The sequence below is a fragment of the Hyla sarda genome, chromosome 6, assembly GCF_029499605.1.
Source record: "Hyla sarda isolate aHylSar1 chromosome 6, aHylSar1.hap1, whole genome shotgun sequence".
NCBI classification, from domain to species: Eukaryota; Metazoa; Chordata; class Amphibia; order Anura; family Hylidae; genus Hyla; species Hyla sarda.
This window is the reverse complement of record NC_079194.1, coordinates 25251885-25273793: the sequence shown is the minus strand read 5'-3', so window position 1 is coordinate 25273793 and position 21909 is coordinate 25251885. Positions and strand designations below refer to the sequence as shown.

General features: G+C 45.1%; 1 protein-coding gene across 4 annotated transcripts in view; it reads right to left on the bottom strand.

The window, feature by feature from the left end:
• Positions 1-6286: 6286 nt before the first annotated feature.
• The window catches only part of RTCA (RNA 3'-terminal phosphate cyclase), a 53242-nt gene continuing 37619 nt past the window's right edge, over positions 6287-21909 (bottom strand). For all 4 annotated transcript variants that reach the window (XM_056523360.1, XM_056523359.1, XM_056523358.1 and 1 more), the window contains exons 11-12: positions 10203-10307; positions 6287-6624 (exon numbers count right to left, since the gene is read on the bottom strand). In XM_056523360.1, the coding sequence (XP_056379335.1) occupies positions 6532-6624; positions 10203-10307 (198 nt within the window). In that variant the 3' untranslated portion in view covers positions 6287-6531. The remainder of the gene's footprint in view (positions 6625-10202; positions 10308-21909) is intronic.

The window sequence follows — 21909 nt, the reverse complement described above, 5'->3', positions numbered from 1 at the left end:
ACTGTGTGATGTCATCATGTCCATATGAACTGTGTGATGTCATCATGTCCATATGAACTGTGTGATGTCATCATGTCCATATGAACTGTGTGATGTCATCATGTCCATATGAACTGTGTGATGTCATCATGTCCATATGCACTGTGTGATGTCATCATGTCCGTATGAACTGTGTGATGTCATCATGTCCATATGAACTGTGTGATGTCATCATGTCCATATGAACTGTGTGATGTCGTCATGTCCATATGGAGGAACCGTGTGATGTCATCATGTCCATATGGAGGAACTGTGTGATGTCATCAAGTCCATATGGAGGAACTGTATGATGTCATCATGTCCATATGGAGGAACTGTGTGATGTCATCATTTCCAAATGGAGGAACTGTGTGATGTCATCGTGTCCATATGGAGGAACTGTGTGATGTCATCATGTCCATATGGAGGAACTGTGTGATGTCATCATTTCCATATGAAGGAGCTGTGTGATGTCATCATGTCCATATGAAGGAACTGTGTGATGTCATCATGTCCATATGAAGGAACTGTGTGATGTCATCATGTCTATATGGAGGAACTGTGTGATGTCATGTCTATATGGAGGGACTGTGTGATGTCATCATGTCTATATGGAGGGACCGTGTGATGTCATCATGTCTATATGGAGGAACTGTGTGATGACATCATGTCTATATGGAGGAACTGTGTGATGTCATCATGTCCATATGGAGGAACTGTGTGATGTCATCATTTCCATATGAAGGAGCTGTGTGATGTCATCATGTCCATATGAAGGAACTGTGTGATGTCATCATGTCCATATGAAGGAACTGTGTGATGTCATCATTTCCATATGGAGGAACTGTATGATGTCATCATGTCCATATGGAGGAACTGTGTGATGTCATCATGTCCATATGGAGGAACTGTGTGATGTCATCATTTCCATATGAAGGAGCTGTGTGATGTCATCATGTCCATATGAAGGAACTGTGTGATGTCATCATGTCCATATGAAGGAACTGTGTGATGTCATCATGTCTATATGGAGGAACTGTGTGATGTCATGTCTATATGGAGGGACTGTGTGATGTCATCATGTCTATATGGAGGGACCGTGTGATGTCATCATGTCTATATGGAGGAACTGTGTGATGACATCATGTCTATATGGAGGAACTGTGTGATGTCATCATGTCCATATGGAGGAACTGTGTGATGTCATCATTTCCATATGAAGGAGCTGTGTGATGTCATCATGTCCATATGAAGGAACTGTGTGATGTCATCATGTCCATATGGAGGAACTGTGTGATGTCATCATGTCCATATGAAGGAACTGTGTGATGTCATCATGTCCATATGAAGGAACTGTGTGATGTCATCATGTCTATATGGAGGAACTGTGTGATGTCATGTGTATATGGAGGGACTGTGTGATGTCATCATGTCTATATGGAGGGACCGTGTGATGTCATCATGTCTATATGGAGGAACTGTGTGATGACATCATGTCTATATGGAGGAACTGTGTGATGTCATCATGTCTATATGGAGGAACTGTGTAATGTCATCATGTCCATATGGAGGAACTGTGTGATGTCATCATGTCTATATGGAGGAACTGTGTGATGTTATCATATCCATATGGAGGGACTGTGTGATGTCATCATGTCTATATGGAGGAACTGTGTGATGTCATCATGTCTATATGGAGGAACTGTGTGATGTCGTCATGTCCATATGGAGGAACTGTGTGATGTCGTCATGTTTATATGGAGGGACTGTGTGATGTCATCATGTCCATATAGAGGAACTGTGTGATGTCATCATGTCCATATAGAGGAACTGTGTGATGTCATCATGTCCATATGGAGGAACTGTGTGATGTCGTCATGTTTATATGGAGGGACTGTGTGATGTCATCATGTCCATATAGAGGAACTGTGTGATGTCGTCATGTGTATATGGAGGAACTGTGTGATGTCATCATGTCCATATGGAGGAACTGTGTGATGTCATCATGTCCATATGGAGGAACTGTGTGATGTCATCATGTCCATATGGAGGAACTGTGTGATGTCGTCATGTCCATATGGAGGAGCTGTGTGATGTCATCATGTGTATATGGAGGGACTGTGTGATGTCATCATGTCCATATGGAGGAACTGTGTGATGTCATCATGTGTATATGGAGGAACTGTGTGATGTCATCATGTCCATATGGAGGAGCTGTGTGATGTCATCATGTGTATATGGAGGAACTGTGTGATGTCATCATGTCCATATGGAGGAACTGTGTGATGTCATCATGTCTATATGGAGGAACTGTGTGATGTCATCATGTCCATATGGAGGAACAGTGTGATGTCATCATGTGTATATGGAGGGACTGTGTGTTGTCATCATGTCCATATGGAGGAACTGTGTGATGTCATCATGTCTATATGGAGGAACTGTGTGATATCATCATGTCTATATGGAGGAACTGTGTGATGTCATCATGTCCATATGGAGGAACTGTGTGATGTCATCATGTCTATATGGAGGAACTGTGTGATGTCATCATGTCTATATGGAGGTACTGTGTGATGTCATCATGTCTATATGGAGAACTGTTTCCAGACAGGAATGGAGGAAACATATAAAAGAAAAGACGTAGAGTTCTTTATTTTCTCTCAAATCCATTCCTGGCTTTGTCTTCACTAATTGCAATGAAAAACCTGATCGTGTGAATACAGCCATAGACCTCGATGATCAGCGCCGATCAGGGTGGGAGGACTGTGATGAAGGGCCGTAGAGAAAGAAATGCATTCTGGGAATTGTAGGAAGGACAGGACTAAACTAAACAAATGGATTTTTGGCAATTTTAGAACCGAGGCAGACAGGTAAGCGATGCCATAGGCTACTGCAGCATATTTCTACCTGATGTCAGAGTACCCCTTTATATATACCCATTTATATACACATATAGTATTTTCTACATGTAAAAGCATGTACAATGGAACCGGTCCAGTCTCCCGTCATCGTGCTAATAATGGTGGCCAACAGACAAGTTCTAAAAATCTTTAGGGGTTAGAGAAATCTCATCTGTTCGCCCCTTGTAGGAATCAATTCTCAGTAACCAGACACCAGGGAAAACTTAGGACACCGGCATTAGCGCTGCAGTAATCTTTTAATCTCACACAAGCAGGGATCATGGACCTTCTACAGGGACCGCCGCGGTGAATCTCCGCTGCCATCTAATGGTGGCATCCCGCTACTGCAGTATTTTCCAAACACTGTGCCTCCAGCTGTTGCAAAACTACAATTCCCAGCATGCCAGGACAGCCAAAGGCTGTCCTGGCATGCTGGGAGTTGTAGTTTTGCAACAGCTGGAGACGCATTGGTTTGGAAAACACTAAGCTTCTGGATAGGAATCTCATGCGATGGTTTCCCACCTGTGGCTCTCCAGCTGTTGGGAAACTACAACTCCCAGAATACTCATAGAAGAGGAAAGATGATACATTAAAAGCGCGGGGTTCACTCCTGAAGCTACAGTCTACATGGAAACATTTTAGGGGCATTTATAATTCGCGTAAAGAAAATGTGCCCAGTTTTTCTGGTGGGGTTTCAGTGTCTAATTAAAGGGGTACTCCGGTACTTTTTTTTTTTTTTTTTTTTAAATAAGCTGGTGCCAGAAAGTTAAACAGATTTGTAACTGACTTCTGCTAAAAAATCTTAATCCTTCCAGTACTTATTAGCTGCTGAATACTACAGAGGAAATGGTTTTCTTTTTGGAACACAGAGCTCTCTGCTGACATCACGAGCACAGTGCTCTCTGCTGACATCTCTGTCCATTTTAGGAACTGACCAGTGCAGCAAATGTTTGCTATGGGGATTTTCTCCTACTCTGGACAGTTCTTAAAATGGACAGAGATGTCAGCAGAGAGCACTGTGCTCATGAGGTTTGTGTTCCAAAAAGAAAGGAATTTCGAATGTAGTATTCAGCAGCTAATAAGTACTGGAAGGATTAAGATTTTTTAATAAAAGTCATTTACAAATCTGTTTAACTTTCTGGCACCAGTTGATTTAAAAAAAAAAAAAAAAAAAAAAAAAAGTTTTCCACCAGAGTACCCCTTTAAACCCTTTGATGACACAGGGGGACTTTGAAGTAAGCTCAAAAGATGGGGAGTAACAGCTGCTATCAGCAGCCAGCACTCACCACTAATGGTGATTGGGCTGATGTCCGGAATGTAACCCCCCCCCCCCTTAGATACTGTTGATCAATGGGAAGAGGGTGGTTGTTGTTTTAGAGGCACTTATCTGACCCTCTGCAGCACAATTGTGGGGATCCAATAAGTCAGAAATAACCTTCATAGCGCACTCTGGGGATATTTTTTGTACAGTCTTCCTGATCGTCAATATTACTGATCAGTGCTATGCCATGAGTCAAGATGGCGGACGGAGGTCTCTTGGTCACCTCCATGCTGCTCTCTGCCTGAGGTAGACTGTACAAGTGAATCCCCAGAGAGCAGCATAGAGTGAGTAAGAGACCTTTGGCCACCACCTTGACTCAATGCATAGTACTGATCAGTAATATCTGCAATCTGCTTGTACAGTCTGTACAAGTGGATTGCAGATATTACTGATCAGTGCTACGCCATAAGTCAAGGTGGCGTCCGAGGTCTCTTACTCACTCCATGCTGCTCTCTGGGAAACTTTTTGTACAGTCTACCTCAGGCAGACTGTACAAGCAGATTGCAGATATTACTGATCAGTGCTATGCCATTGCCTAGAATCGATCAGTACTAGCAATCAAAAGATTGCTATTTATAGTCCCCTTAGGTTTATTAAAAAATGTGAAATATATAAAAATAATTTTTTTAAATAATAAAAAACCTATTAAAAATTTAAATCACAACCTTTTTTCCATTTTATACCTAAAAACACGTAAAGAAATAAAAAATGAATACTATTGCGTGCAGAATTGTCCAAACGATTAAAATATAATGTTTGTGATCCTGCACGATGAACTCTACAAATGTAAGAAAATACCAAAGGCCAGAATTGCTGATTTTTGGTCAGATCATATATCAGAAATTTTTTTTTTTTAAATGGACTAAAACGAAAATGGTACCGATAAAAACTACAGATCACGGCACAAAAAATTAGCCCTTATACATTACTGTATAAGGAAAGTGTACATCCCAGTATACAGAAAGGGTGCCTCCAGCTGTAGCAAAACTACAACTCCCAGCATGCCCGGACAGCCTTTGGCTTTCCGGGCATGCTGGGAGTTGTAGTTTTGCAACAGCTGGAGGCACCCTTCTATCTCTCTCTCTCTCATATCTATCTATCAACAGTAGAATGCTGCAGCACACTGCTTGCACAAAGATACAGATAAAAAATATAATGTTATATTGCTACAATGCAAAAAAATTTAGGTGCTTTGCTCACCATTTGGCCAAATAGTTTGGACCATCCCACCGCGATAAGGTGACCTCATTGGGAAGGACCCTACACTGTGAATATGCATGTGCTGCCCAACTGATCCTTGTTTGTGTTATACATATGGGGGAGTGGCTACCTCCATGTTGGTTCTTGCACCCCACCCATCTTATAAGGTGCTGGATGTTGCAGACCTTACAAACCTGGTAACTGACTGCACAGAGGCATATTCACAGTGTAGGGCCCATCCCAATGAGGTCACCTTATCGTGGTGGGATGGTTCAAACTATTTGGCCAAATGGTGAGCAAAGCACTTCAATTTTTTCATTTTTTTGCATTGTAGCAATATAGCATTTCATTTTTTATCTGTATCTTTGTGCTAGCAGTGTGCTGCTGTATTCTCCTGTTTGTGTATATTCAGCCTAGCAGCGTGCACCTGTATGCCGGGTCCATGCAGTAGTTTCGGTATCAGTATGTGCTGGCTAACTTATCCTGGTTTATATCTATCTATCTCATATCTAATATCTATTTATGTCATATCTATCTCATATCCAATATCTATCCGTCTCATATCTATCTCTCTCATATCTCTCTCTCTCTCTCATATCTCATATCTCTCTCATATCTCTCTCTCTCTCTCATATCTCATATCTATCTCCTATCTATCTATCTATCTATCTATCTATCTCCTATCTATCTATCTCCTATCTATCTATCTCCTATCTATCTATCTCCTATCTATCTATCTCCTATCTATCTATCTCCTATCTATCTATCTCCTATCTATTTATCTCATATCTATCTCCTATCTATCTACATTTCAACAATCATGTCTGCTTATAAAACAAGACTAATATGCAGCATCACATTGATGTTTATTCGTAGACATGGCACGTAGGTCATTCACTCAGCAATAAAATATTAACTTAAACTCGGTTTCATGCACACAATCCGCCTGATCCCTTCTCAGGCAGACCCAGAATGTAAAGCTGTAAAAAGTGGTGATGCAGCCCTTGTTGCGCAGCGCCCCCTAGTGTCATGCTGCGTTCACTGCATGCAGTGTCCCGGAGACGTCGCTTCTCTCGCAGTCTTCTAGGATTGTCAGACGTTCTTATTCTGGAGGCCAATCCCCTGGCACTCAATGATGAAGCTGTCTGTGCCCGGCTCCTCACATTTTGTCACTGTAAACTTGGCCTGTTGGGAATAAAAACAGGATTTTGTTTGTTCCCCACCATATTAGCGATTCTTCACATGGAGGAATTTCCAAGTCAAATCTTAGTTAAAAAAAATTCCACTCGGAAAGTCTGCTGCATGGAAGATTACATTGGGCCAAGGGCTGTTTGGGCATGCTGGGAGTTGTAGTTTTGCAACAGCTGGTAGGGAAACACATTTCCTAGATTCTGGCTATATCAGCTTAAACTATGGCGCCAATCACAAGAAGGCCAAAAGGCATAATGCTTGTCAGCCCAAATACAGTGCTAACATTGGTACTGATATATGATCTATTTACAGAACTGATTTTATATCTATCTATAGGTATAAACTATCTATACACAGTGGTCCCTCAACATACCATGGTAATCCGCTCCAAATGGACCATCGTTTGTTGAAACCATCGTATGTTGAGGGATCCGTGCAATGTAAAGTATAGTACAGTGGTCTACAACCTCCAGATGTTGCAAAACTACAACTCCCAGCATGCCCGGACAGCCGTTGGCTGTCCGGGCATGCTGGGAGTTGTAGTTTTGCAACATCTGGAGGTCCGCAGGTTGAAGACCACTGGTATTGGAGGTTATACTCACGTGTCCCAACCGCTCCGGACCGTCACAGCTGCCCTGGATGTCCCCGTCCCTCGCTGTCGCCGCGTCCCCGGGGTGTCACCGTCGCTCCGGCAAGGCCTCTGCTTCCCCGGCATCCTCACTCTCCGTCGCCGCCATCACGTCGCTACGCACGCCGCTCCTATTGGATGACGGGACGGCGTGCGCGGTGACAGGATGACGACGATGGAGAGCACCGGCCATGCAGGGGATCCTGAAGAGGACGCGCCGGAGCCCCGAGGACAGGTAAGTGATCGTCAGCGGACCACACGGGGCACCGTAAACGGCTATCCGGTGGCAGCTGAAGCAGTCTGCGCTGCCGGATAGCCGTTTTTGCGATGGCCGCGATGCTGCTTTCAACATGCGATGGCCTCTGAGAGGCCATCGTATGTTGAAATGATCGTATGTCGGGGCCATCGTAGGTCGGGGGGGGGGGGGGGGTCACTGTATATATCTATATTCTATACCTATGTATACTGATATATGATCTATTTACAGAACTGGTTTTATATCTATCTATAGATATAAACTATCCCTAGCTATCTACATATATTTCTATAGTATATATATATATATATATATATATATATATATATATATATATACACATATATATATATATATATATATATATACACACATATATATATACACATACATATATACATACATATACACACACATATACATACACACATATATATACATATAGAGCCTCGGTGTTCCGGTTCCCTTTGATATAAAGTAGATAGCAGGCAGCACTCCAAAATTAAGTCAAGCAAATCTTGTGATTTATTCCATGATGTGATAGACAACGTTTCAGCCGTCTCTCACCGCCATTTTCAAGTGATTACAAGTGATACACAGCTGAACCCCCTGTGTATCACTTGTAATCACTTAAAAATGGCGGTGAGAGACGGCTGAAACGTTGTCTATCACATCATGGAATAAATCACAAGATTTGCTTGACTTAATTTTGGAGTGCTGCCTGCTATCTACTTTATATAGATATAAACTATCCAGAACTATCTATACATAGCTATATTCTATATATATACTGATATATGATCTATTTGCAGAACTGATTATATATATATTATCTACATACTGATATATGATTTAAAAAAAGTGCAGACAAACATGTACAAGTCAGCAATACATTAAACATCTTGTAATTCTAACAGGCCGATAAATGTGTCTGGTCTGTACAGTTTGTCAGCCAATCCCGGTAAATCATTAAAGGGTTACTACAGGGAACTAAACCCATAGCCCATCCTTTCCCTCTCGTCAACCTATTTAATTGTCTAAATATCATTCATTAGCTATATTGAGCAGTTTCTCCTCTTTGGTTGTCACTTACATGCAGGGAGTGAGGGAATGACATCATCCAGCCATCCACTCTGTCTCTGTCCTAATCCCTCTAGCTCCAACCCTCCTGAGAGACAAGGACCATGTGGTTTCTACCCTGAACCGATGAGTCATGCTCTCTTTAGTGCTTAGAACTGGGAGGTGTGTGCAGCCTCAGCCAGGCAGACACTGAATCTCTCTCTCTGCCGCTCAGAGCAGGAGGGTGGGGGCTGGCAGAGCAGAGCTGCACAGTGATTACTGGGAGATGTAGGCAAGGGGATAGAAGGAATTTTTTGTTGTTGATGGATATATACTTCCCTGGAGTATCCCTTTAAGGTCTCATTCACACTGTGAACATTCCACTTGCAGCAGAGTCCCATTGTTTGCAGCGGAATTCCGAATTAACACGCTTGTTCTTTGGGTGGAACTCTGCACGACTGCATTGCCATTTCTGAGACTACGCACATCAGGCGGGCATTCACCAGCTGAATGTCCGCAGTGTGAACCAGCCCTAAGGCTTGCAGCAAAGTCCCATTGTTTTTAATGGGATTCTGCTGCTCTGTGCACACTGTGGATTCGCCGCGGTGGAATTTCACCAGCAGAATAGACATCTGCCCAAAGAATAAACATGTGTATCCATTGGGTGGAATCTCTACGAGACAGCGTACATCCAGCAGATTTCCCACAGCGGACATTCTGACATTCCATATGCGGAATTTTTTTTTGCAGCAGAGTCCCATTGTTTTCAATGGGATTCTGCTACCCTGGGCACACTGCGGAATCGCTATCAGAATTTCTATAAGACGGCGCACTTCCCTGCGGCCCTACCACAGATGATTTCTGGGGAGCCTGCTGCAAGCGGACATCCCATTGGCTAAATGTCCGCAGTATGAATAAGCCCTAAGACACGGCACCCATCATGAGTTCTGTACATAGAGGGAGAGAGATATCAAAATCTGTCCCAGAAGTTGCTGAGTTGCCCATTTTCAAAAATGAAAGCAGCGATCTGATTGGTTGCTATGGGCAACTCCGCAACCTTTCTTCTGGACAGGTTTTGATAAATCTCCCCCAGAGTGTATAGGTTTATATCAGCAGTCTTCAAACTGTGGCCCTCCAGATGTTGCAAAACTACAACTCCCAGCATGCCCGGACAGCCAACGGCTGTCCGGGCATGCTGAGAATTGTAGTTTTGTAACATCTGGAGGGCCACAGTTTGAAGACCAATGGTTTATATAGTGTATATTGTATATTACCTATAGGATGTGGATCTGCAGCTTGAGGTGTTTCTAACACAGCTTTAGGGTAGGGTCCCACACAGCGCATCCGCAGCCTATATGACGCTGCGGATGCGCTGCCGGCAGTCAGAGTGACAGCAAAGTAAGCTCCCTGTAGTTCTGCGAGTCCGCTCGTGGCTGCGGATTTCCCGCCAGAAGTCATGAGCTTAGACACAGAGCGGCCCGGCCGTAGCAGGGAACTCGCTCTGCGGCACCATATACACTGCGGATGCGCTGTTTGTGACCCCTCCCCTACACAATAAAAAAATACTATAAGCACAGGGCCCAATAACCCTGTCTGCGAGGGTCTAGTCTTGAAAAGAACAATTCTCACCTTGGTAAGCAGTTCTACAAAGTGGATGGCCGTCTGTGTATGCATGGTCAGGGGTCCGGTCTTGATCTGTGAGACCCCATCTGCCAGGGCCATAAAGATAATCAACTAGAAATATATAAGAGAACAAAAAAAACATAATCATTAATAGAAATCTAGGTTTTATTTACAATCTGCGCTGTTCCAGGACTGCTGGTTTTCATTTAAACTAAACCAAAATTGTAAAAATGACAAAAGGAGTATGAGATCTTTTTCCTGGGCGGCTATATGAGCCCAGCTATTGAAATCGGAGGTACAGCAGCAATACAGCTATTGTAATTTATTTTACATCTATCTGATTGATTTCATGGGGTAATACTCCTTATCTCTCATAGATTGGATGCTGCCAGATACTCCCTATTCCAATCTCCCCCCCAATTCTTATTAAAAGTTCACTCATGCACCTCCTCGACATTTGGCCGGTATATTATATATTATTTGAGATACAATAAAGATATATATATATATTTTAGGGGGGTTCTCTATAGATAGGGATTTAGACCCCGAGGGGCTTCTGCCCGGAGGGTTTTCTGGTTGAATCCTCGGGGATTTTTTGGTTAATGGGATATAAATAAATGACAGATGTGTCAAATATATAGTCACATAGAACAACAAAAGATATCTGTGTGTATGTAATATATGTACCGTATATGTAATTTATGTGTTATTGTGTATATATTAATTTATGTGTGTATGTATATATATATATATATATATATATATATATATATATATATATATATATATGTAACTTTTGTATATGTGTGTGCATGTAATCCATGTATGTAATGTACATATGTGTGTCTATGTAATATATATATATGTGTGTGTGTATGTAATTCATGTGTGTGTGTATGTGTATATATAGTCATGGCTGTAAATGTTGGCACCCCTGAAATTTTTCTAGAAAATGAAGTATTTCTCACAGAAAAGGATTGCAGTAACACACGTTTTGCTATATACATGTTTATTCCCTTTGTGTGTATTGGAACTAAACCAAAAAAAGGGAGGAAAAAAGCAAATTGGACATAATGTCACCAAACTCTAAAAATGGGCTGGACAGAATTATTGGCACCCTTAACCTAATATTTGGTTGCACACCCTTTGGAAAAAATAACTGAAATCAGTGGCTTCCTATAACCATCAATAAGCTTCTTACACCTCTCAGCCGGGATGTTCGACCACTCTTCCTTTGCAAACTGCTCCAGGTCTCTCTTAGGCTAGGTTCAGACTACGGAATCTCCGGGCAGAAAATTTCCACCCGGAGATTCCGAGTGCGGCCAGCGCTGACTGAATCAGTCGGCGCTAGGACCGCGCAGACACTGCAGTCTCCGATAGACTAATGTGTTTTCTGCCTGAAGAAAGAGCAACGCATTTCTTCAGGCGGAAATTTCCAAGCAAATTTTCCGTTCACAAATTCCGCTTCACAAATTCTGAAGTGTGAATTTGTGAACGGAAAACCATTCACTACACTATACATTTTAGCAAGCAGAATTTCCGCCTGCAATTTCAAAGAGGAATTGCAGGCGGAAATTCCGTAGTCTGAACCTAGCCTTATTGGAAGGCGCCTTTTCCCAACAGCAATTTTAAGATCTCTCCACAGGTGATCAATGGGATTTAGATCTGGACTCATTGCTGCCACTTCAGAACTCTCCAGCACTTTGTTGCCATCCATTTCGGGGGCTTTTGGATGTATGTTTGGGGTCATTGTTCTGCTGGAAGACCCAAGATCTTGGACGCAAACCCAACTTTCTGACACTGGGCTGTACAGTGCGACCCCAAAATCCGTTGGTAATCCTCAGATTTCATGATGCCTTGTACACATTCAAGGCCCCCAGTGCCAGAGGCAACAAAACAACCCAAAACATCATTGAACCTCCACCATATTTCACTGTAGGTTCTGTGTTCTTTTCTTTGTAGGCCTCATTCTGTTTTCGGTAAACAGTAGAATGATGTTCTTTACCAAAAAGCTCTATCTTGGTCTCATCTGTCCTCAAGACGTTTTCCCAGAAGGATTTTGGTTACTCAAGTTCATTTCTCTGTGTCAGCAGTGGGGTCCTCATGGGTCTCCTCCATAGTGGGGTCCTCCTGGGTCTCCGGCAATAGGGTTTCATTTCATTTAAATGTTGACAGTTTGCGCTGACACTGATGCTCCCTGAGCCTGCAGCTTGAATATCTTTGGAACTTGTTTGGGGCTGCTTATCCACCATCCGGACTATCCTGCGTTTACACCTTTCATCAATTATTCTCCTCCGTCCACGCCCAGGGAGATTAGCTACAGTGCCATGGGTTGCAAACTTCTTGATAATGTTGCGCACTGTGGACAAAGGCAAATCTAGATCTCTGGAGATGGACTTGTAACCTTGAGATTGTTGATATTTTTCCACAATTTTGGTTCTCAAGTCCTCAGACAGTTCTCTTCTCCTCTTTCTGTTGTCCATGCTTAGTGTGGCACACACAGACACACAATGCAAAGACTAAGTGAACTTCTCTCCTTTGTATCTGCTTTCAGGTGTGATTTTTATATTGCCCACACCTGTTACTTGCCCCAGGTGAGTATAAAGGAGCATCACATGCTTGAAACAATCTTATTTATCCACAATTTTGAAAGGGGGCCAATAATTTTGTCCAACCCATTTTTGGAGTTTGGTGACATTATGTCCAATTTGCTTTCTTTCCTCCCTTTTTTGGTTTAGTTCCAATACACACAAAGGGAATAAACATGTGTATAGCAAAACATGTGTTACTGCAATCCTTTCCTGTGAGAAATACTTCATTTTCTTGAAAAATTTCAGGGGTGCCAACATTTACGGCCATGACTGTATGTATATATGTAATTTTTGTACATGTGTGTATGTAATTTATGTGTATGTATGTAAAGTGTGTGTGTACCAGCATAACTTTTAAAAGTTGGAGATATTTCAAAGAAACTTGGTAAACATGATACTTATAGGTCAACTCACATATAGTGGAGTTAAAACTAACCCCCCTTCTTATGTGAAGATGGAGGCTTTTTCTCTGAAGTCACATGCAAGTCTATGAGACTTCTGTTACATCTTTTGATCGGGATTAGATAGGAGGAAGGGATAGGAGGAGGAGATAGGAGGAGGAGATGGGACGAGGGGAGAGGAGGAGGGGATAGGAGGAGGGGATAGGAGGAGGGGAGAGGAGGAGGGGGGGAGAGGAGGAGGGGATAGGAAGAGGAGAGGAGGAGGAGGGGTTAGGAAGAGGGGAGAGGAGGAGGGGATAGGAAGAGGGGAGAGGAGGAGGGGAGAGGAGGAGGGGAGAGGAGGAGGGGAGAGGAGGAGGGGATAGGAGGAGGGGATAGGAGGAGGGGATAGGAGGAGGGGATAGGAGGAGGGGATAGGAGAAGGGGATAGGAGAATGGGATAGGAGAAGGGGATAGGAGGAGGGGATAGGAGGAGGGGATAGGAGGACAGGAGAGGAGGAGGAGGGGTTAGGAAGAGGGGAGAGGAGGAGGGGAGAGGAAGAGGGGAGAGGAAGAGGGGAGAGGAGGAGGGGATAGGAGGAGGGGATAGGAGGAGGGGATAGGAGGAGGGGATAGGAGGAGGGGATAGGAGGAGGAGATAGGAGGAGGAGATAGGAGGAGGAGATAGGAGGAGGAGATAGGAGGAGGAGATAGGAGGAGGAGGAGATAGGAGGAGGAGATAGGAGGAGGGGAGAGGAGGAGGGGAGAGGAGGAGGGGAGAGGAGGAGGGGATAGGAGGAGGGGATAGGAGGAGGGGATAGGAGGACGGGATAGGAGGACGGGATAGGAGGAGGGGATAGGACAGGAGAGGAGGAGGAGGGGTTAGGAAGAGGGGAGAGGAGGAGGGGATAGGAGGAGGGGATAGGAGGAGGGGATAGGAGGAGGGGATAGGAGGAGGGGATAGGAGGAGGGGATAGGAGGAGGGGATAGGAGGAGGGGATAGGAGGAGGGGATAGGAGGAGGGGATAGGAGGACGGGAGAAGAGGAGGGGAGAGGAGGACGCGAGAGGAGGAGGGGAGAGGAGGACGCGAGAGGAGGAGGGGAGAGGAGGAGTGGATAGGAGGAGTGGATAGGAGGACAGGATAGGAGGACGGGATAGGAGGAGGGGATAGGAGGACGGAGGGGGGAGGAGGACGGGATAGGAGGACGGAGGGGAGGAGGAGGGGAGGAGGAGAGGATAGGAGGAGGGGAGAGGAGGACGGGATAGGAGGACGAGATAGGAGGTGGGGGATAGGAGGAGGGGAGAGAAGGACGGAGGGGAGGAGGGGAGAGAAGGAGGGGATAGGAGGACAGGAGAGGAGGAGGGGATAGGAGGACAAGATAGGAGGACGAGATAGGAGGAGGGGATAGGAGGAGGAGGAGGAGAGAGGAGGAGGGGATAGGAAGAGGGGAAAGGACGACGGAGGGGAGAGGAGGACGGAGGGGAGGAGGGGAGAGGAGGACGAGATAGGAGGACGGGAGAGGAGGACGAGATAGGAGGACGGAGGGGAAGAGGAGGGGGGAGGAGGAGAGGATAGGAGGAGGAGAGAGGAGGAGGGGATAGGAGGACGAGATAGGAGGAGGGGATAGGCGGACGGGATAGGAGGAGGGGAGAGAAGGAGGGAGGGGGAGGAGGACGACGGAGGGGAGAGGAGGAGGGGATAGGAGGACAGGAGGGGATAGGAGGGGAGGAGGGGATAGGAGGACAAGATAGGAGGACGAGATAGGAGGAGGGGATAGGAGGAGGAGGAGAGAGGAGGAGGGGATAGGAAGAGGGGAGAGGACAACGGAGGGGAGAGGAGGACAAGATAGGTGGATGGAGGGGAGGAGGAGGGGGGAGGAGGAGAGGATAGGAGGAGGGGAGAGGATGAAATAGGAGGATAGGAGAGGAGGACGGGCCATAAGTATGTGAAGATGAGAGTGTCATTGTTGCTTCTCCTCTCCCACACGGTTTAGGTAGGAAGACTGGGCAGTGCCATGTACTCTGCAATTATATTACAAAAGGACTATCTTACCAGCCAAGTCCTATCCAAGTACATTAGTCAGAGAATAACATCGGCAGAGCTGTTACCAAATACTGAATAAATGTGAATAATACTGAATAAATGTGTTCGCTCAGAAATGCCCACAGCTCAAAGAACCATAAATGTAATAACCCAGAAGAAATGCCGAGAAAGGAACACGTATAATAATAATAATAATAAAGAAGAAGCAAGTCTCCTGTGACATCATACAGGTTATATCCCAGAGCGCTCTATTCATTTCCTTCTAGGTCACATGACAGATTACTAACCTCAAAGACAAGATGGATAACACCGATGGTTCCTTAGTACCCAATGTCCCACAGAGGTATTCGTCATCTATGAATAAAGGGACTTTTCTGTGTTGTACTTACATTATTGTTCCCTCATAAATAAGGGTAATTATTTTGTACATCCACGTACCCAAACGTAGTATTGCGTAATTATTATTTATCCTGTAATACACAGGATGTATTCTACGTCTTTTGGTGCCTGGGTCACCTGTTCTAGCAGTGTTTCTAAACCAGGGTGCCTCCAGCTTTTGCAAAACTACAACTCCCAGCATGCCCATAAATTTCTTTATTGCATGTGTTCCTTTGTATGCATTCATTCTGTGTTATTAAAAGGCATACCATAGACTTGCATTGAGGGGGCAGGCGTGATGTCACGCGGGGGCGGAGTTGTGACATCACGATACTCTGTCCCCGTGGTCGGGAGGCATAAGACTGAGAGCCTCCAGCGCTTCCGGCAGTACTTACAGGTGGGTGCTACATGCTAGATTGTGGGGGACCCCAGCGGCGGGACCCCTGCGATCAGACATCTTCCTTTGGATAGGTGATAAGATATCCAGGGGCGGAGTACTCCTTTAACATATGTCAAGATCAGTTGCCAATAAGCAGCAGTATGAGAGCAAGTCCACACACCGTGCCATAGATTAGTCAGGGGGTGGAATATTTAGGGCAGGCAGTGATTCCGTCAGGGAAATCTGGGGACAGAAGAACATTAAAGCCATAAAGGGCCTTTGGGACAGTTTATAGTAAGTTTCCCTCCACCTCTCATTTATGATGCCCCTGCATATTATATCCCATCCCTGTAACAGACAGTCAGAGATATCATCACCCGGCACCCAGGTGGACCACGAGGTGAAGAGGGTAGCAGGGTCAGCTTTCAGAAGGACTCTCGATGGTGGAGTAAATGGTGGAAATTCAGAGCTTACGGGGCCCCGAGCCTATTAGATAGTCCAGCCCATGATCATGTGATTCATTATCGAGATTTCTCAGACGAGTACTAAATAAGGAGTATAATTGGTTCAGAGGAAACATATGGGAGGGCGGTAGATTAAATGTGGAACACAGAGACACTGGAGAGAGCCAAAATCTATTAGGTTTATCAATAAAATGTCAAGCCGTGGTCAATGCCTTGGCCGCCCATACTGGAGGGACACCTGTCGGGAGTTCTGGATGGTTTGTCAAGGGGTGGTGTTTAGAGATGAGAAAAGGGAGTTGGAATAGTTTGCGAACCTCCTTCCATGTCGCCACAGTGTCTCTCAATAGTGCAGAGCACTTCACCAAGGGCGGTAATTTAGAGTAGGAAGTGTGAAGAAGAGCCGAGAGATTCCAGGTACCCCTGTAGGGGGCAGCATATCGAGGTAGAACATAGTACTCACAGTATGGAGCCAAATAACATTGAACAAAACAAAAGAACAAGAATGCATAACAAAAACAATAGGACGTCACCCTAACGTGGACACCCTCCTTCGGGGTTAAGGACTTTTTTTTTCGGGCAGGGGCCTGACTGGGCCAACCCCAATGTGACCCTGATTTAATTAAAGGGGTACTCCGGTGAAAACCTTTTTTCTTTTAAATCAACTGGTGTCAGAAAGTTAAACATATTTGTAAATTACTTCTATTAAAAAATCTTAATCCTTCCAGTATTTATTAGCTGCTGAATGCTACAGAGGAAATTCCTTTCCTTTTGGAACACTGATGACATCACGAGCACAGTGCTCTCTGCTGACATCTCTGTCCATTTTAGCAACCGTGCATAGCAGATGTATGCTAAGGGCAGCATGGTGGCTCAGTGGTTAGCACTGCTGCCTTGCAGTGCTGGGGACTTGGGTTCAAATCCCACTAAGGACAACAATAAATAAAGACTTATTATTATTATTATAATGTCAGCAGAGAGCACTGTGCTTGTGATGTCATCAGAGAGAATTCCAAAAAGAAAAGAATTTCCTCTGTAGTATTCAGCAGCTAATAAGTACAGGAAGGATTAAGATTTTTTTTATAGAAGTAATGTAAAAATCTGTTTAACTTTCCGGAGCCAGTTGATTTAAAAGAAAAAAGGTTTTCACCGGAGTACCCCTTTAATAGAATGGGGCATAGCCCGGCACAGATACAGCTGCGGATGAGCCAGCCCTAGCAGACTATCAGGTGGTGTAAAAAACAAATAACCGGGCACCGGGGAACATAGAACCTGAGAGGAGTGTCCAAACACAGGAACATCCATGGCAAGGAGTCAAGGGTCAGCTGCAACAAGATGCACCTCAGTAAGGAACCTCATACTGGAGAGGAGTGGTGGTCACTGCTGAAGCCACATCGTGGGGAGCGTTGTTGGCGGCGTAGATCCCTCCGATTAGGAAAGCAATCTGGGTCTCTCGTGGGTGATCTGGAGCGGCGGACGCCTCTAGGTGAGCGAGATCTTCTGTGTGGCGTTGAGCAGTAAGATCGCCCAGAGGACGTATTCAGGAGTTGATCCAGGGAAGCGGCAGCAGCCTCTGGAGTGTTGTAGACAGAAACAGTCCCATCTGCATGGAACACCCGAAGAACAGCCGGGTATTGTAGATGTGATCGGTATTTAGATTTGAAAAGTGTGGTACAGATTGTATTATAAGCTCTCCTGCGTTTCGCCACTTCCACAGAAAAATAGAGTAGGAGGCACATGCTGCGTATCACCAGCGATTGGGGAAAGGGTCTATAAGCCTGTAGAATTTCACCCTTATCATTAAAATCCAGGAGCTTCAGTATAACCTGGCGAGGGCGGTGGGCCAGGGCTGCAGGTGTACCTGGTGAGGAGGCGGCGGACCGATTCTGTGGGCCCGTTCCACCCGGAAAGGGTGAGCGAGTACAAGGTACTTAGGTAAGTCAGGGGAGATGACCGACTCCTTAACACCCACAATGGGCAAATTGTTGGGCAGGGATCTATTTTCCAGGTCCTCAAGCTTGTCATTTACTCTGGCCAGTTCAAGTTCTGTAGCTTTAAGGCGTCTTTCTGTAAGAACGTCTCCATCCTCAATATGAGACACCCTCTGTCCTCAATGAGACACCCTCTGTTCCACCTCAATGAGACGCCCAGTATTTCCCTTCACCTCCAAATCTATATCCTGTAATGTTTCTTTAAGGACTTCCTCCACTATATGCTGGACATTAGGGGTTATTCTGAGCGCCACTTCTGCAGCTAGTTTTTGATAATCAATGTGCACCAAAGGCTCAGTAGGTTCAGGGTTAAGCAGGGCCTGAGAGGCTGTGGGGCCCGTATCTGAGTCCCCTGTAAAGAGCTGACAGGCTGGGATGAGCGGTCAGCAGACAGGTGACTTCCATGTCCATCTGCTGCATAGAGGAGGACAGTGGTGGCAGTGGCTGGGGTCATGGCGCTGCTGGCTGCTGCGTACTTCCAGCCGCAGCCATATTGCTGGGGCCACATGGTGGTTGTGCTGGGAGCGCGGAGGGTGGTGAGGCAGACCGGCCACCACGCTGAACATACCAGTCCATGCCCTGGAGCTTGCGGAGGCACCAGGGACCGTCGGGGCACCGGAGAGGTGGCACGGAGCTGGTAACAGTCGGGTGGAAGCAGGAGCTCGCCTCGCTAGCCTCCTACATCGGCCGAGCCAGAACCGGAAGTGGACAACTCTTTTAAGGCATGAGTACGTGGTCAAGACAATTTGCGGAAGTTCAAACTGAGCATCAGAATGGGGAAGAAAGGGGATTTAAGTGACTGTGAGCGTGGCATGGTTGTTTGTGCCAGAGGGGCCGGTATGAGTATTCCAGAAACTGCTGATCTACTGGGATTTGCACACACAACCATCTCTAGGGTTTATTGAGAATGGTTCGAAAAAGAGAAAATATCCAGTGAGCGGAAGTTGTGTGGATGAAAATGCCTTGTTGATGTCAAAGGAGAATAGGCAGACTGGTTTGAGATGACACAAAGGCAACAGTAACTCAAATAACCACTGGTTACAACCAAGGTCTGCAGAATACCATCTCTGAACACACAATACATCCAACCCCAACCTTGAAGCAGATGGGCTACAACAGCAGAAGACCACCCCGGGGGCCACTCCTGTCAGCTAAGAACAGGAAACTGAGGCTACAATTTACACAGGAACCAAAACTGGACAATTGAAGATGGAAGAAAGTTGTCTGGTCTGAGGAGTCTCCATTCCAGCTGTGACCTTCAGATCTCAGGGTCAGAATTTGGTGTAAACAACATAAAGTATGGATCCATTCTGCCTTGTATCAGCGGATCAGGCTGGTGGGGGTGTAATGATGTGGGGGACATTTTCTGGGCACTTTGGGCCCCTTCGTACCAATTGATCCTGGTATAAACACCACAACCTACCGGAGTATTGTTACTGACCATGTCCGTCCCTTTATGACCACAGTGGACCCATCTTCTGATAATACTTCCAGCAGGATAATGCCCCATGTCACATGACATCATCTCATACAGGACAATGAGGTCACATGACATCATCTCATACAGGACAATGAGGTCACATGACATCATCTCATACAGGACAATGAGGTCACATGACCATCTCATACAGGACAATGAGGTCACATGACATCATCTCATACAGGACAATGAAGTCACATGACTCCAATGGCCTCCACAGTCACCAGATCTCATCCAATAGATCACCGCTGGGATGTGGTGGAACCGGAGATTCTCATCATGGATGTGCAGCAACTGCGTGATGTCATCATGTCCATATGGAGGAACTGTGTGATGTCATCATGTCCATATGGAGGAACTGTGTGATGTCATCATGTCTATTTGGAGGAACTGTGTGATGTCATCATGTCCATATGGAGGAACTGTGTGATGTCATCATGTCTATTTGGAGGAACTGTGTGATGTCATCATGTCCATATGGAGGAACTGTGTGATGTCATCATGTCCATATGGAGGAACTGTGTGATGTCATCATGTCCATATGGAGGAACTGTGTGATGTCATCAAGTCCATATGGAGGAACTGTGTGATGTCATCATGTCCATATAGAGGAGCTGTATGATGTCATCATGTCCATATGGAGGAACTGTGTGATGTCATCACGTCCATATGGAGGAGCTGTGTGATGTCATCATGTCCATATAGAGGAACTGTGTGATGTCATGTCCATATGGAGGAGCTGTGTGATGTCATCATGTCCATATGGAGGAACTGTGTGATGTCATCATGTCCATAAGGAGGAACTGTGTGATGTCATCATGTCCATATGGAGGAACTGTGTGATGTCATCATGTCCATATGGAGGAACTGTGTGATGTCATCAAGTCCATATGGAGGAACTGTGTGATGTCATCATGTCCATATAGAGGAGCTGTATGATGTCATCACGTCCATATGGAGGAACTGTGTGATGTCATCACGTCCATATGGAGGAGCTGTGTGATGTCATCATGTCTATATGGAGGAACTGTGTGATGTCATCATGTCTATATGGAGGAACTGTGTGATGTCATCATGTCTATATGGGGGAACTGAGTGATGTCATCATGTCCATATGAAGGAACTGTGTGATGTCATCACGTCCATATGGAGGAACTGTGTGATGTCATCATGTCTATATGGGGGAACTGAGTGATGTCATCATGTCCATATGAAGGAACTGTGTGATGTCATCATGTCCATATGGAGGAACTGTGTGATGTCATCATGTCTATATGGGGGAACTGAGTGATGTCATCATGTCTATATGGGGGAACTGAGTGATGTCATCATGTCCATATGAAGGAACTGTGTGATGTCATCATGTCTATATGGAGGAACTGTGTGATGTCATCATGTCCATATGGAGGAACTGAGTGATGTCATCATGTGTATATGGAGGAACTGTGTGATGTCATCATGTCTATATGGAGGAACTGTGTGATGTCATCATGTCTATATGGAGGAACTGTGTGATGTCATCATGTCCATATGGAGGAACTGTGTGATGTCATCATGTCCATATGGGGGAACTGAGTGATGTCATCATGTCCATATGGAGGAACTGTGTGATGTCATCATGTCTATATGGAGGAACTGTGTGATGTCATCATGTCTATATGGAGGAACTGTGTGATGTCATCATGTCTGTATGGAGGGAAATTTCTGATGAATGTTTGCAGCACCTTGTAGAAAATATAAAGGGGGTCTGGACCCAGGAATAGCAAGATGTACCTAATAAAGTGGCCAGTGGGTGTATATCAGGCCTAATAAAATATCTAATCATACTGGCCATGTATATTTGGTGTTCAGATATCCCATTATTAACCTACTACAGTAGAATCTCCCAATAGTGGACACTCACGAGGAATAAAAAAATGTCCACTATTGAGAGATGTTCCTTATGGGGGAAAAAGGCTCAAAAATCTTTCAAAATGACCAAATCCTGTCCTGTACTCACCCCGGAGTG